General features: G+C 34.1%; 1 protein-coding gene across 1 annotated transcript; it reads left to right on the plus strand.

Annotated features, from left to right (window-relative positions):
* The first annotated feature begins 962 nt into the window (after nt 1-962).
* Nucleotides 963-2,722, plus strand: LOC141686331 (protein FAR1-RELATED SEQUENCE 5-like). Its single transcript, XM_074491372.1, has 3 exons — nt 963-1,002; nt 1,399-2,257; nt 2,473-2,722. Exons 1-3 carry the CDS (start codon nt 963-965, stop codon nt 2,720-2,722), a joined length of 1,149 nt encoding a protein of 382 aa, XP_074347473.1.
* The last annotated feature ends 19,982 nt before the right edge of the window (nt 2,723-22,704 follow it).

A 22,704-nucleotide genomic window follows, 5' to 3' on the forward strand; every position in this document is an offset into this window, starting at 1 on the left:
CGGTGCGATTTTTTTCTCAAACCGCAAATCAAACCGCACATGCGGTTTGATCAAAATTCCAAACCGCACTGCACCGCGTACCCTTAAAAACCGTATAAACCACACCACGAAAATTCGGTGTGATTTGGTGTGGTTCACTGCGGTTTACACTTTAAAAGTTCGAAAGATTTAAATAAAATACAAAACTTAAATTTAATCAAATTTCTGAATAATATAACAGAAATTCGCCAATATTCTTCAATAATACAAATTAGAAATTACACACTTGAAAGTTTAACTTTTTTGGAAAATCAATTACAAAAAAAAACTTAAAAGTATAAAGCAAAACACATAAATAGCAGCTCCAAAATTTGATCATGAATTATTATTAACTTTGAAAAAATAAATTTGTAAACAATGATCATGGATTAAGTTCAGGGCTAACTATTATAATCACATAAGAAATAATAGGATATAATGTAATCTTGGTACTTGTGAGAAGTGCTTGTGCGGAGCAAACAATAACCTTATTAAGTATTGTGCTGTAAATATTTAGTGGGATGACCCGATAGAAATATAAGTATATTAAATATATATAGGGGAATGATCAAATAGAAACCCAAATTAAAATAAAAACTAGAAACCAATCCTAGCTGTTCAATCCTTATTTCAACTTTTAATCTGAGCCATCCAATTAATTTAATTAAAAAAGACATAAAAAGACAAAAATTATGTGAATTTAATATCATAACTGTTTTTACTTTCTCTCTCATCAACAATTATCTCTCCTCTGCTCTCTCTCTTCAAGAGTTCTCTCTATTCAATCGTTCTCGTCTCTCTCGATCGATCTCATCTGTTTTCCGATTGAATATTAAATATTGATCTCATCTGTTCATCTGTGTTGATACTTCTTTGTGATTGATTATTCTATCTTAGTGTTTTCAGGTTATCGTCAAATTTTATTATCTGATTAGTACTCAGAGATGATTATATCTGATTTGAATAAAATTAGAGACAATCAAGGTAAATAATCTCGTTTTCAGCTTAAATTAGCTCTTGATATTATGTTTTTATTTGTTCATTTGTTGATCTTTATCCTGATGAACTTTTTATTTAGTATTATTGTTGTAGATTTGTTTTTTGTTTTGTTTTTCATTCGGTTTATGTGTTTGAGTAGATTTTTGTATATAAATTTGTGAAATTTATATATTTTTGTAGAGTGTTCAAATTTTTCGTTTGTTTGTGTTTATTTTAGTGATCGTCTTTTAAATATTAGTGGTTTTATTTGATATTGTAATGTTACTTGTCTTTTATTTGTGTATTTTAATTATATTTTTATTATTAGTTAGTGAGAATTATTAAAAATTAGATTCTTTATATCTTACGTTGTTTGTCTTTTATAAATATGTTTATTTTTAGGTTCTACTTGTGGTGATTCGTCTCGGATTAGCAGTGATATTTGTACTGAAGTTGTTAATGAAGTGACTTCAATTGAAAGTGAAAGTAGTGTAAGCATAACTCCCAGTGGTAGTTTGAATTACATACCTTGTTCTGTTAATGATACTAGTATACCCTTTACCAATCAGATTTTTGATTCTCTAGATAAAGGTTACAAGTTTTACAAGAATTATGGTCGATTAGGTGGTTTTACTATACGGAAGACAACTGAGAAGACATATGATGATGGACGTGTTCTGCTGAAGTATTTTGTTTGTAGTTGTGAAGGTTTTAATGATCTTAAGGATGATGCAAATCCAGCAGTTAAGAAAATGAGGATTGTTTCTAGGAGATGTGGATGCAAAGCGAAGATGATTTTGAAGTATATGTTTCCTGATAAGTATATTGTTAAGACTTTTGTTGAGCTACATAATCATCCGTTAGCTGATAAAAATGGTCGTCAGTTTTTGAGGGTTAATAGGGAGATGGATATTAGTTTAAGAAATCTTTGTTATAATGGTGCAAAAGTTAATATTGGTTCCAGCAAGATGTTTAGCTTTGCTAAAGAAATGTATGGCGGATATGCAAATGTAGGTGCGAACTTGCGAGATTTTCGAAATTTCAGTAGGGGTCTGAAATTATTCATTGGAGATAATGATGCACAAATGATTATTGATAAATTCAAACGTATTCAGCAGAATTCTGAAGGCTTCTATTTTGCTTTTGATGTTGATTCTTCTGGTCACCTAAACAAGTTGTTTTGGTCTGATGTTATTGGTCGGAGGAACTTTCAGTTGTATGGCGATGCAGTGTCATTTGATGCAACCTTTGATACCAATAGGTAATTTTACTAAATATCTGTAGTATTTTATGCAATGATTGATAATGTTTACTATTTAAATTCCAAGTGTTTAAGATTCTTGATGTTTTATTTAGTGCTTAATATACTGATGGTTTTGTAGATTATTTTTTTGCACGTCTGTTTTTTGTAGATTCAAGTTTTTAATACTCTAATTTTTATTGTATTATTTGTTGTGATATTTTTTAAAAAAACAGGTATAATATGATTTTTGCGCCTTTCACTAGTGTGGATAAGCATTATAGATGTGTGACTTTTGCGGCTTGTCTTTTATCACATGAGAGTATTGTTGGTTATAGTTGGGCTTTTGATCATTTAGTAAAGGTAATGGGACGAAATTCGGTTGTCATTGTTACAGATCAATGCCCTGCTATGAAAGTAGCTGTTCGTGACATTTTTTCTGAAGTGAATGGTTTAGTTGCTACTAAACACCGTTTATGCATGTGACATAATATGGAAAAATTTCCAGTAAAGGTATGATTTTCATTTTTTTTAACAGCCTAGTATTAATACATTATATTATGTACTTATTTTATTTGTTATGTAACCTTTGCAGCTTGGTAATCGATTATGCAAAGAAACATATTTTATGGAAAAGATGAAAATGTACATATGGCCACCTGTAATAGAAATTGAGGAGTTTGAGAGGGGATGGGAAACAGTTCTCAAGGAATTTAACTTAGAAATCAATAAGTGGTTGGACGATTTGTATGCCTTAAGGGCATCATCGATTCCCGTTTTTTTTAGAAATGAAGCAATGTTTGGGTTAATGAGGACTACATCGAGATCTGAAAGTGAAAATTCTTTTTTTGCTCAATTTCACAAACAAGGAGATACATTATCTGAGTTTTGGTTACGATTTGAGAGTGCTATGGATAGACAAAGAAATGAGGCTGCTAGATTGGATGAGGAATCAAAGTCAAGTGTGCCTACTACATTTTCCACATGGTTTATTAAAGATGATGCTGCTCGTTTATTCACACGTACTATTTTTTACCAAGTTCAGGAGGAAATTTTTGCATCTTGTGTGGATATGCAGATTAAGCGTATGAGCAATGAAGTTGATGGTGTTACTTGTTTTGATATCAAGGATGTGAAAGTCAATGACAAACTTTTTAAGGTACTATTTTTAAATATTATTGTTTTTATTCCCCCTGCCTACTATTCAAAATAAATATTGCAATCACTTTTGATATATTATTCAAATGATCAATTCCATAATTTTTTCATATTATGTAATTGCAAAGAATACAATTGTATGTATTTTATGAATTTTTACTTCAGTTGTATTGTTTTCTGATTTATTAAGTAGTTATTTGATTTTTTTACATGTATTATTTTAGTGATTGGTAGATGATGTTTTTGTGATTTGTCCTAAATATATTTGTGATTTTTATTTTGTATTTTTGTAATTTTTCCCCAGGTCTCTGTGAGTATGAACCATGCTGTGTGTTCTTGCAAGAAATTTGTTATGTGCGGTATTGTATGCAGACATTCATTTTGTGGGTTGAAACATCAGAGTAACAAAGTTCCCTAAAAGTCTTATTCTTAATCGTTGGATGATAAATGCTGAGAGTGGAACTTCATCAAATTTAGATTTGGTAACCAGTGCTTGTTTTAAGTTGGAGCAGGTATCTTTGAAACTGACAAATATCTGGTTTGATTTTCGTGAATCTGTTGACAAGGCTGGAGTTAATATGGACAAGTTGGATTATGTACACTCAACTATAAAGCAATTGAATACTGATCTTGATGATGAAGATGAATCTGCTGTTACTTTTACCAAAAAAGATCACATGGCTGCCATGGTTGGTTAGCAACCTTCGGAAGAAGTAACAATTCTTGCCCCTAATATTTGCAAGAATAAAGAAAATTATTTTAAGAGGCTGATGAGTGATAGGGAAAAGCATTGATCAAATCGAAAAAACGGTTTCGGAAGTGCATACTATGTCAGGCAACTACTCATGATGTCAGGAAATGTGAAAAAAGGAAGAATGCGAAGGCCAAATAAAAAGTGAAAAAAGTAAATAATGTGAAAGTAGTAGTTGTTAATGGAGAGAAAGCTGGATGACTGTTTTTGATGATATTACTTTTTAATTTTCATATATTTCTTAAATTGTTGGTAATTTTACTGTTTGGATATTATGGTACATTTCAAGTGACTAGTTCGCCGATATTGTTTGTTATAATTCTTTTTTAATATTGATTGTCAGTCTTTAAATTTTGAAGTTGCTATTACTATTTTTCTGGTTAATTTTATATATCGATTGTTATTTTAATTTGATTTTTATGAGGAATTGACTAAAATGTCATTATTTCAGTAAAAAATGCCCAAAATGTCACTTTTCAAAATTATGATCTAAAATGTCACTTTTTAACTGGGTATCGTGTAGAATTTTAAAACAGGGAAAAATGATACACAAAATACTATTTTTGCTATTGTTTTTAACATTCCAAGGTTACAAATATTAGATGAACTAACGTTTTGTGTGTATGTCTTTTTTCTTATATTTTTCTTACTTTTAAGTTTTGGGTTTTTTTGTCTTTCTTCTTATTTTTAAATTTCTTTTGATGTATTGTTTAGGGGTTCGAAAATATCAGTTAATATTACATTTTTGATAATTATTTTTATTTAATATTTTTAAAATTTAAGATTATACCGTAATTTAACAATTTTTAACATTTAGGGTTCACCAATCCCCTTTTGGGTTTAGAAATATTAAAAAATAAATTAATAAATATTACACTGATTTAGGGTTTAGGCTTTAGGGTTTAGCCTAAACCCTAAACCCTAGAGGGTATGTTAGATATATTTGATAATGTCATGGCTGTTAGGAATATGTGTATTAGTTTGATGATAAGTTAAGCAAAACACTTAAGTAGAAATCTAGTGTTTGTAGCCTCAACGGATAAGACCATCTTGGCTATCCGTTGAAGGAGTAGCTTTACTTAGCAATAAGTTTAGTATTATAGCACATTTCACTCTCTGGTTTCAAGCTGTAATTCTTAGATGTTGTTAGGAAATAATCAGTCATGTTGACTACTAATGGATGTACAAATAGGAGGGCTAATTGTAAATATTTCATGCCTTGTAATTTTGTATAAGTGAAGAAGTGTCAACGGATATTGAAGACCTTCAACGGATAAGAAACAAAGCTTCAATGGATGTCACTAATGCTTCAACGGATAATATCCATCAACGGATAAGTGCTTCAACGGATAATATCCATCAACGGATAAATGCTTCAACGGATAATATCCATCAACGGATAAGTGCTTCAATGGATAAAGACTTCAACTGATAATGCATCAACGGATAAAGCTACAACGGATAAAGCCTCAACGGATAAGGCATCAACGGATGAAAGCTTCAACGGATGCTTAGTTCATTAGCAGTTGATGGTGACAATTCACAAGCTAACAGAGGCACATGGGTTGACAGAGACATACTGGAATGTGGAAGCCTCTAGGAGGAATCAAGAAAATGCAGCATTTCCATTCTGATGCAAACAAGGAAGTATTCAAAGATTTACAGATTATCCTAGATTGCATTGGATAGAGAAATGAAGAAGAAACATGTAAAGAATCTTTTCAATTGTATTTTACAGTTTGTCTTCACTTGTAAACTTGGTGATATATAAACCAAGTAGCAGCTAGTAATTAGATATGAATTTTCCTTGAGCTGTTTAGAAATATCAAAAGAGAAAATCATCTAGTTTGTACTAGGAAGCAGCTGTGATTTAATTCTTTGAATCACAGATTTTCTGAAATAACACATCTCCGGTGGAACAACAAATCCACCAGAAAAGTTTTTAAGTTCTTTGTGTTCATTACATTTGTGTTTGAATATATATCTGTCTGCATCAGCTTCAAGCAATTCACACACATTTGATCACTCAAACACTTAGCCTTAGAAACTGCTCAAAACTTGAAAAAAGTTTTGAGATTTACATTCAACCCCCCTTCTGTAAATCTCATTGTTAGTCCACTGGGAATAACAATGGCTAATATGATTTATGTTTAGTTTTCAGATCTTACTTAAACAGGATAAGTCAGTACTTACTGGAAGTCAGGACTTAAGGATATCAGTACTTATATTATCAGGAGATAATCATCAGAAGATGGATATCAGAACTTAAGTGCTGAAGTATGTTCAGATAAGGATAGTAGTTGATTAAAGGAAAGAAGATCGAGATAAACATAAGAAGAGATATGCATGAAGAAGGAGTTCTATGAAGAATAAAATACTTGGAAGAAAAGATATCTGATTGATATATTTTAGGAAGCAGAATTATATTCCATATCAATTAGCGATTATCTTGTAACTGTGTAGTATATAAACACAGACATAGGGTTTACACTAAAAGTGTTATCATATTCGAGAAGATTATTCATTGTAACCCTAGCAGCTCTCGTGATAATTATTCATCACTGAGAGGTAACAGTTCCATACTGTAACAGAGTTTATTGTTTCAATAAAGTTTGTTTTCTGTTACTTGAAATATTAAAAGTTCGATTTGATTATATTTATACACTGTATTCACCCCCTCTACAGTGTGTGTGACCTAACAAGTGGTATCAGAGCCTATCTGTTAACACACATACAGTTAAAGATCCAAACACAATCATGTCTGACACAGAAACTCCAACTAAGCCTACCAAAACTGAAGAACCACCAAAGACACAAATTCAAAGTCGGTATGAGACCATCAGAGTTCCCATACTGAGACCATCTGAATATCCTATATGGAAGGTGAGGATGACTATGTTCCTGGAAGCAACAGATCCAGAATATCTTGATAGAATCAAGGAAGGGCCTCACAAACCAACCAAGCTCATTGTTGCAGTTGCAGGTGAAGCAGCAAAGACCGTACCAAAGGAGAAGAGTGATTATACTGCTGAAGATATAGCATCAATTGCTAAGGATGCTAAGGTACGACACTTACCGCATAGTGCCATTGATAATGTAATGTCAAACAGGGTAATTAACTGCAAGACTGCTAAGGAGATATGGGATGCTCTGGAAACAAGGTGTCAGGGAACCGATACAATTAAGAACAGGAAGACAATACTCACTCAAGAGTATGAACACTTTGACTCAAAGGCTAATGAGTCATTGACTGATTTATATGATAGATTTGTCAAACTCTTGAATGATTTGTCATTGGTTGATAAGGAGTATGATCTTGAAGATTCAAACCTTAAATTCCTGTTAGCTCTTCCTGAATGCTGGGATTTGAAGGCAACAACAATAAGAGACAACTACAATCTTGATGAAACAACTCTTGATGAAATTTATGGAATGCTCAAGACTCATGAACTTGAGATGGAACAAAGAAGCAAAAGGAAAGGAGGAAAGTCAAGGACAGTTGCTCTTAAGGCTGAAGAAGAATCCCCCAAGGCAGCTACCTCAAGGAAAGACAAGGGTAAAGCTTTTTTCACAAAGTCTGATACTGAGTCATCAAGTTCTGAAAGTGGTGATGACTCAGATTCTGAAAGCTTGCCTGAGACTGATGCTGATGAGGAGATGATGAAGCTATGTGCTCTTATGGTGAAAGGGATCACAAAGATTGCATACAGGAAGTTCAGGAAGGGAAAAAAGTTTTCCAGGAAAGGCACAAGTTCTGATAAAAAGAATTTCAGAAGATTTGAGGGCAGAGGAGGAAAGTCTGATAGAGGAGATTATACCAATGTCAAATGCTATCACTGTGATGAGAAAAGCCACATATCTCCTGATTGCAAGAAAGTGAAGGGTGAAAAAGGCAAGGCTCTCGTCATAAAGAAGAAAAGCTGGACATACACCTCAGACTCTGAAAGTGAGGAGAACTATGCTCTGATGGCAAATGCTGATAAAGAAAGTGTTGAGAGCAGTTCTGAAGCTGCTGAAACAAAGGTACCTCAGACTACTTATGCTTTTCATACTGATGATATTATTGAGTTGAGAAGATATCTTAAAACCATGTTTGTTAGTTATAGAAATCAACTTTAACATGTGAAAGATTAACTTCTGAAAATCTTGCTTTTAAGAAAAGAAATGATTTCTTAGAAAATGAGTTAGTTATGTTCCATCAAACTCAGAAGGATAGATATGATGTTTTTTATGTTAGGGATGAAGTGCTAAAAATGAATGAATCTCTAAAAACTGAGTTAGAAAAGGAAAGAGAGATTATCAGGACTTGGACTAACTCTGGCAGAACAACTCGAAATTTGCTAAGTAGTGAAAATTGGAAAGAGGGCTTAGGTTATGGAGATGATAAGAATGATAAAGGAACTGTAGAAATTAATCCTGTTGTTAAGCAAAAGCCAAAGTTAAAACCTGTTAAGTTTGTAACTGTAAAGTCTGATAATGAGAAATCAGAAGTTAAAGAGGAATTAACTTCTGACAAACTAAAATATGAAAAGACAGCTGAAGTAAACATAGGCTTAATGACTAAGAAGCAACTTAAGCATAAGCTGAAAGATGTTAAGAATTCAAACAAGGTAAAATTACCTAGGAAAAATAGGAATGGAAAGGAAGGTGTGAATAAAAGCAATGATTATAAACCTGTTCCTGATGCTCCTAGGAAAACATGTCATAACTGTGGAAGTTCTAACCATCTGGCTTCTTTTTGCAGGAAGAATAAGAACATAAACTCCTTACCTTCAAAATCAGGAGTTAAGAGTCAGTCTGTTAGATATAAACCACAAAATCCTTGTTTTCGTTGTGGTAGTTTATGGCATTCCATTTATACTTGTAAGGAATATCATAGTTTGTACTATGATTATTATCAAATAAAACCTTCTTTGAAGAAAGTTTCCATTGTTCCTTCTAGTGTAAATTCTGATTCAAAGTCTGATAGTGTAAGTTCTGATAAGAAAAATATTAACATAAACTCTGATGCTAAATCCGCTGCAAATGTTAACAAACTTAATAAGGCCAAAGGATCCAAGCAAGTCTGGGTCCTTAAAACTAATAATTAGTGGTCTTTGTGATTGCAGGGCAACAGGAAAAATATTCTAGTTCTGGACAGTGGATGTTCAGGACATATGACTGGAAATAAAGCCCTGCTATCAGACTTTGTAGAGAAAGCTGGCCCAAGTGTTTCTTATGGAGATGGCAACATTGGAAAAACATTGGGATATGGCAATATTAATCTTGGGAATGTCATCATTAGAGAAGTAGCTCTGGTCTCAGGACTTAAACACAATCTGCTGAGTATAAGTCAAATCTGTGACAGAGGTTATCATGTTGATTTCTTTAAAGAACACTGTGAAGTTATGAGTAAATCCAAAGGCAAAGTTGTTCTAAAAGGATACAAGCGTGGTAACATTTATGAAGCTAAGCTTTCAACAAGTACTGATGGTTCTGCAATCTGTCTGATGAGTAGAGCATCAATTGAAGAAAGCTGGAATTGGCACAAGAAACTCTCTCATTTAAATTTCAACAATATAAATAAACTAGTCAAGAAAGATCTTGTGAGAGGACTGCCAAAGTCAGTATTTGCTCCTGATGGCCTTTGTGATTTTTGTCAGAAGGCCAAACAAAGAAAATCTTCATTCAAGAGCAAGACTGAATCATCAATTCTTGAGCCTTATCATCTACTACATGTTGATCTATTTGGTCCAGTGAATGTCATGTCTATTGCAAAGAAGAAATATGCGTTGGTCATAGTGGATGAGTTCACCAGATACACATGGGTGTATTTCTTGCACACAAAAAGTGAAACTGCATCTATCTTGATTGATCATGTCAAACATCTGGATAAATTGGTCAAAGATTCTGTGAAAACCATAAGGAGTGATAATGGCACTGAGTTCAAGAATTTGATAATGGAAGAGTTCTGCAAAAACCATGGAATTAAGCAGGAATTTTCTGCTCCTGGAACTCCACAGCAAAATGGAGTTGTTGAAAGGAAGAATAGAACTCTCATTGAAGCTGCACGTACAATGCTTGAAGAAGCAAAGCTTTTAACCTATTTCTGGGTTGAAGCTGTGCAGACTGCTTGTTTTACTCAAAATACAACACTCATTAACAAGCAAGGAAAAACACCATATGAGATGGTGAAGAAAAAGAAGCCAAATCTGAAGTACTTTCATGTATTTGGATGCAAGCGTTTTGTTCTCAAGACTCATCCTGAACAGCTATCTAAATTTGATATAAAAGCTGATGAAGGAATCTTTGTTGGATATCCACTTTCCACAAAAGCCTTCAGAGTCTATAATTTGAGAACAAGAGTGGTCATGGAATCTATCAATGTCTCTTTTAATGACAAGAATATTACTGGTCTTGAAGATTTTATTGATCATGATCAGCTGAGATTTGAAAATAAAGACTCAAGTTCTGATACTGAAAATCCTGACAGTCTAAGTCCTGATACTGTAAACTCTGATGGATTAAACTCTGATGTTATTGAAACTGTGGTGACTACACCAAAGGAAGATGCACCTATGCAGGGGGAGCATACTCAAGAACATACCACATCTCAAGAAGCATCAGAACATACATCTGGCTCTTCAAGTTCTGATTCGTCAAGTTCTGATAAGCCAAGTTCTGATAGTTCTGAAAATCTAAATTCTGAAGAATCCAACTCAGAGAGCATAGTTTCAGGGGGAGCATCAGAAAATGAAAATGAAGACAACATGGATCATGGGGGAGCATCCAGTTCTAGAGAAAACCTTCCATCTGCAAGGAAGTGGACTAAATCACATACACCTGATTTGATAATTGGAAATCCTGATGCAGGTGTCAGAACTAGAACAGGTACTTCAAACGAATGTCTTTACAATTCTTTTCTCTCTCAGACTGAGCCAAAAAAAGTGGAAGAAGCTCTTCAAGATGCTGATTGGGTGCAAGCAATGCAGGAAGAGTTAAATGAATTTGAAAGAAACAAAGTCTGGACCCTAGTGCCAAGACCAAAGAATAGATCTGTTGTTGGTACAAAGTGGGTGTTCAGAAACAAAACTGACAGTGATGGCATAATTACAAGGAATAAGGCAAGGCTGGTTGTAAAAGGATATTCTCAACAAGAGGGAATTGATTATGATGAAACATTTGCACCAGTTGCTAGGTTAGAAGCCATAAGGATATTTTTGGCTTATGCTGCTCACAAAAAGTTTACCGTCTTTCAAATGGATGTGAAAGGTGCTTTTATCAATGGAGAATTGGAGGAGGAAGTATATGTTGAACAACCTCCAGGCTTTGTAGATTCCAAACATCCAGATTATGTCTACAGGCTTGATAAAGCACTTTATGGACTTAAGCAAGCTCCTAGAGCATGGTATGAGACCTTAGCTCAGTTTTTTCTGGAAAGTGGATTTAATAGAGGGACTATAGACAAAACACTGTTCTACCTCAACCATGGAAAGGACTTACTTCTGGTCCAGATTTATGTTGATGATATCATTTTTGGGTCTACAAATGACAGACTTTGCAAGAAATTTGCCAAACTGATGCAGTCAAGGTATCAGATGAGTATGATGGGGGAACTTAGCTATTTTCTGGGCCTTCAAGTCAAGCAGAATGAAGAAGGCACTTTTATTTGTCAAACTAAGTACACCAGAAACTTGCTGAAGAAATTTGGAATGCAAGATTGTTCAAGTGCATCCACTCCCATGGCCACTGCAACAAAACTGGACAAGGATACTGGTAAATCAGTAGATATTACTGATTACAGAGGTATGATTGGCTCTCTACTCTATCTAACTGCTAGTAGACCTGATATCATGTATGCTACCTGTCTTTGTGCAAGATTTCAAGCAGATCCAAGAGAACCTCACTTAACAGCTGTGAAAAGAATTTTCAAATATCTTAAGGGAACAGCTGATCTGGGATTATGGTATCCCAGAGAATCAAATTTTAAACTAATAGGTTACTCAGATGCAGATTTTGCAGGTTGCAAAATTGACAGGAAAAGCACAAGTGGAAGCTGCCAATTTCTTGGAGGCAGATTGGTTTTTTGGTTTAGCAAGAAACAAAAGTCAATTTCCACATCAACTGCAGAAGCAGAATATATTGCTGCAGGAAGCTGTTGTGCACAGATTCTTTGGATGAAGAATCAGTTACTGGATTATGGGTTAACATATTTCAAAATCCCTATTTACTGTGATAATCAAAGTGCTATTGCTATGACAGGTAATCCAGTTCAACACTCTATGACAAAGCACATCAGCATCAGGTACCACTTCATCAGGGAACATGTAGATGAAGGTACAGTGGAATTGCACTTTGTTCCAATAGATCAACAACTAGCAGATATCTTCACAAAACCATTGTGTGAAGCTACTTTTACAAGATTGGTAAATGAACTTGGAATGGTTTTAGGTTCTTTCTCTAAATCTGCTTAGTTTTGTTCTGTTGCATCAGACTTTATGATCAGTATTTACAGAATTCAATCTCTTTGTGTATTATGTGCTTAATTGAAAAATATGTTTAAGTACTGACTGTTGTCTGATCAATGTTTCTAAACTCTGATAGTGATATGTCTGTTTAGGTAACTATTCAATCCTATGAGGATAACTGTGCTAGATGTTGACCTAGTAGTCTTCAATAAACAAGGGATCCCATGTAAGAAGTAATTATTTCTGTGGAAATCTATTGACACAAGCAAATTCTGATAATTGAGCTTAGTTGAGTTTACTTTGTCTATCTTATTACTAAGTCACAAACTAGAATAATGCTACTCATCTGTTAAGTTCTGATGCTAGTAAATCTGTTGAATGAACTAAGTGCTGATAAACCTCACTTATCAAAAGAAAAAGAAAGCGAAACAAGGATTAAAAATCAGGTACTCCTTTGAGATCTAGAGTAAAAATGTGGAAGGGAAGACCCAACTGCATTGCTGGTATTAAGTAATATGCATCAGAAAAGCAAATAAAATATTTTCAAAGTGACTTTTCACACTCTATGATTACTGGAGAAATACTCTGATAATAGCATAAATTCTGATAAGCAGTCGTGACTCACTTACACTGAGAAACCACTGTAAAAAGGAATTTAAAAAGATGCACAAAATTAGCACATAATAGTTGAGGTGGACTCAAGCATGAACTCATTCAACAGTAGGTTTCAGGATAATGACAGCTCTTTAGCAAAGTTTTAGTTATGCCTTATTTCTAAGATGTACAGAAGTGAATCAGACTTTACTCCTTGTCTGATATTTAGCTTAATGCACACACTAAACACTCCATATTAATGATGAAAATCACTGTGGTGATCTATGTTGTTTTAGATGAACAGTCATTGTGTCATAATGCACAAATTCTGAGGACAAGTTCTGATTGCATGTTCTGATGATTATGTTCTGAAGAATATAAATCAGAATTTGTGTGAGGACTTACTAAGATAGGCATTCATTTTTCGAGTTAAGAGATTATGTTCTGATGACCGTTAAGTTCTGATATAAGTCTAAGTTCTGATATTAACGTCTGATTCTTTACTTGACTTATTTGTGGATAAAATTTGGAAACAATCTCAGTTTAAACCAGAAAATGTTGAAGTGGAAGATTAACAGTCATTATATTTAGGGATAGTGGTACTCGTACATGAACAGTCAACTTTTACTTGTTTCTTGTGCGCATTAAACCTTGTTTTCCCTTTCCAATAAATGTTTTCCTTTTTCCAAGTCTGGGGAGATGAGGTAAAATTAATTATACCTGTCAGCATTAAATTTCTTTGCGTCTCCTGGCATTCTCTTGCCTATATAAACAACCACTTCACATCAGCCTTCTCATGAACTCTTTTATCACAAACTCACCTTCATACTTTTTTCTATCAAAAACACTATGGTTAGATACAATATGTTTTTGAACTATGAAACCTTCAACATGGAGCTGAGCTGTGCCGATTGGCAGCAGGAATGGCACGTTACTGCCATTCCTGATGAGATATGGGACTCCGTTCCCCAGGAGGTACTCACCCACCTCCTGTTCTTCTATATGGATTACCATCGCCATCTGGAGCGATTGGAGGAGGAAAGGCTGGAAGCTCTACGCCAGCAAGAGCGAATCATACGACTCGCTATTCTGTTTGTCGAGAGTAGGAAGAAGAAATGATTTATTTTCTTCTTCCTCTTTTTCTTCATCATCAGCCTTGCCCTGCTTCTTGAGCTAGGACAAAGGCTGTTGACGTTAGGTTTAGCAGCTTAGGGAAATCTTTTACAAGTTCTGATGTAATTTAAATTTCATGAATGTATTCTCTTGATATATTAATGAAATTTGTTTTTGTTTCAAGATCCTGTCTCTGAGATATTTTGTAATGCATTGATAAATACTGATCCATATTCATATTCTGATGACCATATAAATTCTGTTCTAATTAAGTTCTGATTTTATTTTATTAGTACTTGCTCATCTGATTTATTATGGTCATTTTCACTCGAATTTTTTTTTAATCTTGATGTTGCAGTGAAAAATAATTAAATAAGTGGGAACAGTTTCAATTTTGAATTAAAACTGTTTCACCTTGATTAATGGAATAAGTGGGTAAGTGGAACGAGTTTTCTTTGAAAAACTGCAAGTAGGTAAGTAATGATTACTGTTTTCTCGTGCCCATTAACTATTCGTTTTTACTGCATGTCTGACAGGTGTCCAACGGTTACATTTTTTTTTCAAAAGTATAAGTAAGACAGAGAGAGGATTTTTTAATCTTTTATTTCCCCTTCATACTTTTTCTCTCTATTTGCTTTTACTCTCCTTTTTCTTCTAACGTTGTTCTTCATATAGACATTCTATCAAACACCTAACAGGCACTTACACATCTCGATTAATTTCATGGCACCAAAGGATTTAATCATTGATGGAGCTAAATTTGTTCCAAACAACTATGCTGCAATTCTTGATAATGCTGAAGCTCTGTCTGAATTGCATTTTGTGCAAGACCTTCTTGCACACAGTGAAATCGGGTATGCATTGACCCAACCTTCCGTCTTCTCAAGCCAACAAGTTCTGACACTTTGGAGGACTATAAACTTTGATAATGGTGGTCCAAATGGTACTCCTAGTATTGTTTTCGAAGTGGGTGATTCTCCATATGCAGTCACTCCTGGTACAATATGTAAGGCTATACATCTCCCAGAAGGATGTACTTTTTTAATTCCAGAGGAATCAGCTCTTCAGGAGTTAATGGCCAGTTTGGGGTATGAACAGAGTTTGGCAAAGCTTGGGCAGTTGAAACGGGCTCATATCAGAAGGGAATGGAGCTTCTTCTTCGACTGCATCACTAAAGTTTTTGGGAACAAGTGTTCAAATTTTGATGCCATCCCCAGAATGAGTCAGCACATCGGGTATGCCATTATAAACCAAACTCATTTTGAATTTGCAACGCCTATAATTGGTTTTATTGGGGATAGGATGACAGAGGATAGGAATGTTGTCTACTTTGCTAGATTCTGTCAACTTATATATACTTTTTGTACTGATGAACCTCAACTAACCAGTACCTCAACTCCACCTTTTAAAGTTGCAAAACGATACTTTAATGACCTGGTACATGCTGACACTAAGAAACCAGTGGTTAGACCTTTACAGATTCCTCAGTCTGTAAAACAGATCTTAGTAAATGCTGATCCTGATACTTATAAATTTGTTTATCCTGATGTCCAACCAACAACAACCTCCCAAACACCACAACAACCATCAGCACCTACCACCCATACTACTCAACCTACACTAAGGCAATATCTTAGATCATATCTCTCAACTTCACAGACAGTTCAACCCTCATCCTCAGAACCTCCTGTGAACCCTTCATCTTCCAAGACAAAGAGGACAAAGACTGTTCCTCAAACACCTCAAAAGAGAAGGAAGATTGCTTTGAGAGATGAATATGATACTGAGGAACAGGTTCCTTTTTCAGAACCTGTTGTTAAAGAAGCTGAGAAAGTAACTTCTCAGACGGATTCTGGAATTGGGGGATCTAGGCTTCTCAAGAGGCTTAGAAGAATGACTGTTCCTGAAACTCCCAAGGAATCCATATCTACAAAGAGATACAAGAAACAGAGGGCAAAAAGGCCAGTTTCAGATGATGAAGAAGCAGCAGCTAAGGAAGGGGATCAGGAATCTCTGATCTCATAAGAAAAGGAATCTGCTCCAGTCCCTACTTCTCCATCAACTCCACCTCAGGAAGCTGTTACTGCAAAGGCCAACACACCATCTGTGTCTCCTGTTCAAAAGTCTGTATCTCCTGTTAATACAGGCACAAGTGCTGATACAGATATTCAGACCTTGGTTGTGCCTGAAGTCATTTGCTTAGAAGCTCCAAAAGCAACTAATCTATCAACAACACCTGTTACTGATGCTGCTCAAACTCCAGAATTATCTACTACACCTTCTCTGCATCTAGATGCTGATGATCAGAATATAGGTGAGCATCAGGATATGGCTGTTGATCAGAACTTGGAACCAGATCAGCAATTAGAGGATGCTGAAGCCTCCATTGCTACTCACACTGTTGTTCTATCAGAATATTCTGATTCTGTAAGTTCTGATGCTGCAAATGCTGGAGATACTAGTGATGCTGCTCCAAATGCAGATGCTGATGAAGCAGGTCCTTCAGAACATGCTCCTCAACAAACTATTCTTAAATCTAAACTTGTTAAGAAGTTTGTTACCAGAGAAGCACCAGTGTCTTGGAGTGAAACTCCTGCAGGACAGGAGTGGACTAAGGAATGGAACTCAGTTTCCTGTGTTCCAAATGAACAACATCTTGTTGAGCACTTGACAAAAGCTGATGAAATGTTAATTTCTGGTGATTTCAAAACCCAGCTTAGAGTCACTGCATTGAGTACTAAACATCTTCAAGGTCTCCATTCAACTACTCATGCAGAGCTACACAAGATTCAGGAAGAATTCATCAAACAGGAACATGTTCAAAAGATTGATAAGAAAAAGTTCTTCCAACCTACCTTTGACATGATTGCTTATATTGAGAAGACTCAAGAGACACAACAAGCTCAGATTGATGATATTCTGAAAAATCAGGCTTCTCGACAATCTCAACTTACTGAAATCCAAGCCTCAGTGGAATTGCTTGTCTCTCTTCTACTACCTGCTGATGCCAAAAAGGGGGAGAAAGTAATTAAGTCCAAATGTAAGACTGACAAGACACTGAAAGGGAAGGATGATGAAAAAGGATGATCAAGGAAACCCTGGAATGGGTAGAGGTCATAGTCAAGGTAGAGGTTTCTCATCAAGAACAGCTGAAATCACAAGTCACAGGACAAGTTCTGATACTGGGAAAAGAATTAGTTCTGCTGCTGATAAAAGGATAAGTTCCGATGAACTTTTAGATCTTGATGAAGAAATGTCAAGACAGTTATTTCTTTAGGAAAATCCAGGAATGGACTTGGAGAGTTTAATGGAAGAAGAAGCCAGACTTAAATCAGAAAAAGTCACATCTAAATCTGAAGCTTATGATAAAGAGACACTTCCAAAACTCAAAGGCATTGTGATAAAATAAAGGACAAATACTGAAGCAACATTGGCTAAATCACAACCGCAGATAGATCCAAGATCCAAGGGTAAAGAAAATGTTGGTGAACCTATCGAGGTTTATGTGCCTCCTGAGAATGAAGAAATTACTGATGAAAAGGATGATCTTGCTCTGACTTAGAGAAAAGTTCTTAAAACAACCTCTGACATGGCTCAAGTTGTTCAGAGTCAAGAGACTGTAAGTTCTGATATTTTGAAGAAGCAAGTAACCTCTGACATGGCTCAAGTTAACTTGATATCAGAAGACAGACCAAAGACACTCCTACCAGGATTCACTAAAGCAAAACAGACTCAACCTTTGAAGACTGCTGCAAGTGGTTTTGAAGTAAGAGTAGTTATAGGAAAGGAAGCAAGAGATAAAACTGGATTGGGAAGTGCTGATGAAAGAAGAATACAGAACACTACCAATGATCCAACTTTCTTGAGTGAACCAGGTATTGGAGCAACTCCTGAGAGATTGAATCAACTGGAATCTGTACAAATGGTTTACCATACCTACTTGAAAGAACACATCTTGTTGTACTTCATGACAGATGGTAGGATTTATCATATAAGGCAAAATGCAATTCCTTTGAAGTATTTTGAAGAATTGGAGCATGTACTATTCTTACTTCAAGTGGATGACAGATTGACAGGAAGTGCTGCAAACTATTTGAAGGATCAGATTCTGAGACAGAAAAGACTTTATTCTATTAAGTCTGATATCACATATGTTCCAAATTATAACTACCTTTCTGGGTTACAGGGCTATGGAATTCAATCTTGAGTCTGATAAAGCTTATTTGATCAGACTAGATCAGGATATAAGAAAAACAAAGATTAATGATCTCAGGGCTGCAATCTTTCAAATTGGTGAAGATAATGCAGAGCTTAAAGATGCTAAAAGGAGAATGATTGATAAACTTAGATATGCTGAGAGATGTTTGTTGAAGAACTATCTCAGATCTACTCCTGACATCAGAGAAATCAGAAGATGAAGCCAAGTCAAGATCTACAACTGCTTAAATTCTGATATTTGTACAGACTGAAGTTTTTATCAGAAGTTAAAGATTGGTAAAGCTTTAAGGACTGGAAGTTGTAGTTATCTAGTCTAATTCTCATGCATTTGTACTTAATATTTTTGACATCATCAAATATCTGTTAAACTTGTATATTTTGCTAATTTACAAGTTGGGGGAGATTGTTAGATATATTTGATAATATCATGGCTAATATGATTTATGTTTAGTTTTCAGATCTTACTTAAACATGATAAGTCAGTACTAACTGGAAGTCAGGACTTAAGGATATCAGTACTTATATTATCAGGAGATAATCATCAGAAGATGGATATCAGAACTTAAGTGCTGAAGTATGTTCAGATAAGGATAGTAGCTGATTAAAGGAAAGAAGATCTAGATAAACATAAGTAGAGATATGCATGAAGAAGGAGTTCTATGAAGAATAGAATACTTGGAAGAAAAGATATCTGATTGATATATTTTAGGAAGTAGAATTATATTCCATATCAATTAGCGATTATCTTGTAACTGTGTAGTATATAAACACAGACATAGGGTTTACACTAAAAGTGTTATCATATTCGAGAAGATTATTCATTGTAACCCTAGCAGCTCTCGTGATAATTATTCATCACTGAGAGGTAACAGTTCCATACTGTAACATAGTTTATTATTTCAATAAAGTTTGTTTTCTGTTACTTAAAATATTAAAAATTCGATTTGATTGTATTTATACACTGTATTCACCCCCTCTACAGTGTGTGTGACCTAACAGGCTAAACCCTAGAAACCGAAAATGTAAAATTTAAAGAGTAACAAGTGATACTTATATTATTTTTAGTGATATATTATTTGAATGCTAGTGATTTACAGGCAATATGTTAGTGATCATTGTAGTTTATTTTTAGTGATCATTGTAGTTTATTTTAGTGATCATTGTAGTTTATTGGTCTATACTTGAAAATTTACTTGTATTTTTTGTAAACAAAATTAGGTTTCAGTGACTAACAATCATAATGTATGTTCTTGCAATAAATTTATTATGTTTTGGACTAATCTAACATTATAAACATTACAATTACAAAAATCTTTAAAGACTGATATTGTACTTTTCAGAGCTTCTTTAGACTTTAACCAACTAATTGGATATGTAATGCAAATGGAATCATGTATAATTGCTAAATAGGTGACTTAAAATTTAAGTTATCAGAAATGTAATTCCATTGCAATATCCAGAAGTAGCAAAAGAATAATCCATTTGAAGTATCACACTGATGGCTAACAATCATAATATCCAGTTATGCAATAATCATGTACTTCTCCAAAGTCACTACTAATATCTGTTGAAATTCCCATCTAAATCAGTTTAAGATTAATTTAATTATCCAGCTTCATTGAAAGGAGTTGTCAAATTCTGTGCAAACGTGACACTCTTCCTTTTTGCAGATTGATCTTGTCTATATTCTGTATTTTTATATTCTTGAGAGGATTTAGATGATTGGATCGCCAAATTCAGAATTTTTCTTTACGCAGCTTCAATGTAAAGCTCTTTGCCTTCTTTCATTATTTCTCTCCTTTTTTCATTGAGTTCTGAAGAAAGAATAACACTATTATATTTGACTCTGAGGGTTGTAATTTGTTTTTTCTGGCCATTCTGCAAAGAAGATTTTAAAGAAAAATTATTGATATCATATTCACAATCAATTGGTTATCCAACATAACTTTAAAATTGATTTGGTAAGGAATATTTGTGTACCTCTTCTTTGTTAAATCCGGCATTCCAATTCTTAACATCACCTTTATATGTTTCCATGTGTCTACTAAGGAAGATTCCACAATCAGCTGAGTTGTTTTTTGTCTGCCATTTCATCTTCATGTAATGAGGCTTCAAGTTCTTCATTCTACTTGACAGATTGTGATAGCATTTTGCTTTCAAGTACTTTACAAAGTGAGAGTGCTGCAAATAAATTGATTAGTTTAACAATAAATGATTATAAAACAACTACTTAGTGATTGAACTACTGATAGTATGCGATTCATACCAATATTTTTGGTTTTTTTCTATAGCAAATCTTTGCATCGATTTCTCTGTCTATGTTATCAATTATCTCATATGTTGGGTTTCACATATTGTAGCATATCAAGTAAAAATGCTCGTATGCAATAGTGGGGAAAAAAACCTAAAAAATTTAAAAATGTTATACATAACAATGATATATATTTGGATTTGTCAAGATAATAAGTATATTTATTACCATGCCAATATTTTTAAGTTTTTCCCTATTGAACCTGTTGAGCATCTCATCCATATTTTCAACAAATAATGGATAGGTCAGAGTAACACTCTTCGAAGTATCCAAAGTTGGGTACTGTTAATGATAGATTTTGTAAATGTTAGAAATTTTGAAGATAATATAAAAATGGAGATTGATGCAATTATTAAGATTGTTATATTACCACAGAACCAATGGTACAAAACAGGCGCATATGAGACTCATCTGCCTTGTATTTCTCATTGTCATTCAAGATAATCACCCATGTGTCTATAACAGAAGTGGATATATTTTGGTTGACTTCCAATGTCTGCATATCCTCCCTTAAGCAAAAGAAGTCTATCCATTTGAATAATTGTTCCCTGTCAATAACAAGTATATATATTATTACTGTTAATATCTAGTTTAATTTAAAATTATATACAACAAAGTTGTAAATAATGTACTTACATTGGATCTCTTTTTTGTATCATGAATCTCCAAAGTCCCGTTTCTTGACTTGTAAAGTAGCTGCCATTTATGTCTATAATTCTTTCCATGTATGGGGATTTCCCAAATCGACCCAATTTCAGAATTCTTGTGCTTTTCTCTCTCAGTGCTGGTTTTGGAGTTATGAAGTCATCTTTTTCTTTTACATCTTCAATCTGACCATATATGTCTCCATCTATTCCAAGCGAGAAGGAAGGAATTGCTTCATTAACATTAGGATCAAAGATGGTAGATATGTCAATATTATTGTGTACTGAGTGCAAATAATCAGTAATGTCAGTTTGATCAATGTCTTCAGGTGTCAACTGAAAATCATCCTCGAACACTGAGACATTTTCTGAAGCTGTTCATTGGCTTTCTGCGAGTACTTTTCATTTTGTTTTTGATTAAAAACTTCATTGATAGTTTCTTTAACCATTAACAACTATTCATTATGTGGATCTTCCTGCAATGCCAATTTGAGGTCTGTATTAAACAACATCTTTGTTTCAATTAAGTCATGTGCCCTGTCTAGCAAATCTTGCACTTTGTCTAGTAAATTTGATAAGTGAAGTGTTATACATTAATGATTAGAGTTTTCAACAGTAGTGATTAAAATCATTCAAATTAGTGCTCAAAGTGTTTAATATAAGAAAATAAGAGTGTCTTACCTTTGTTTTTGTTGTTTTTTGTGCTTCATCTTGCATTTTCTCTGTTCCAGCAGGATTATGTTCCTCTTGTTCAGCCTCATTTGTTGTTTCCACTTCATTTTGTCTTTGTAATACCTTTGTTCTTCTTCAGGTTTATTTTGTCTTCCTTCCCAATCATTTTCCTGCTCCCAATCATTAACAATGGTCTCATTTTCTAGATCATTCCATGAACGCCAATCAGCGTTGTTATGATTACCATCTTCATTGTTATTGTTGTCTTGAGTGTACATTTCTTGCTCCTTGACATCCTTGTAGTTAAAGTTATAAAAAAAATGTTATGCATAATCATTTTATAGAATATGTATTTAAATAAATTTGAAAGGCACTGAATTCATACATTTTTCACAGTTTGTTTTGACAAATGATAAGTGGCATTTTATACCACTTAGAACATCTTAAAATGGCTTAAATTGGTGCCTTGAAATCAAGTATTTTGTGTATTTGATGCAATTTTCTAGTGTTTATGCATTTCAGGGTATTAGTTGCATTTCAGAGGAGTAATCATCAAGAAT

This window comes from Apium graveolens, chromosome 9 (genome assembly GCF_009905375.1).
Source record: "Apium graveolens cultivar Ventura chromosome 9, ASM990537v1, whole genome shotgun sequence".
NCBI classification, from domain to species: Eukaryota; Viridiplantae; Streptophyta; class Magnoliopsida; order Apiales; family Apiaceae; genus Apium; species Apium graveolens.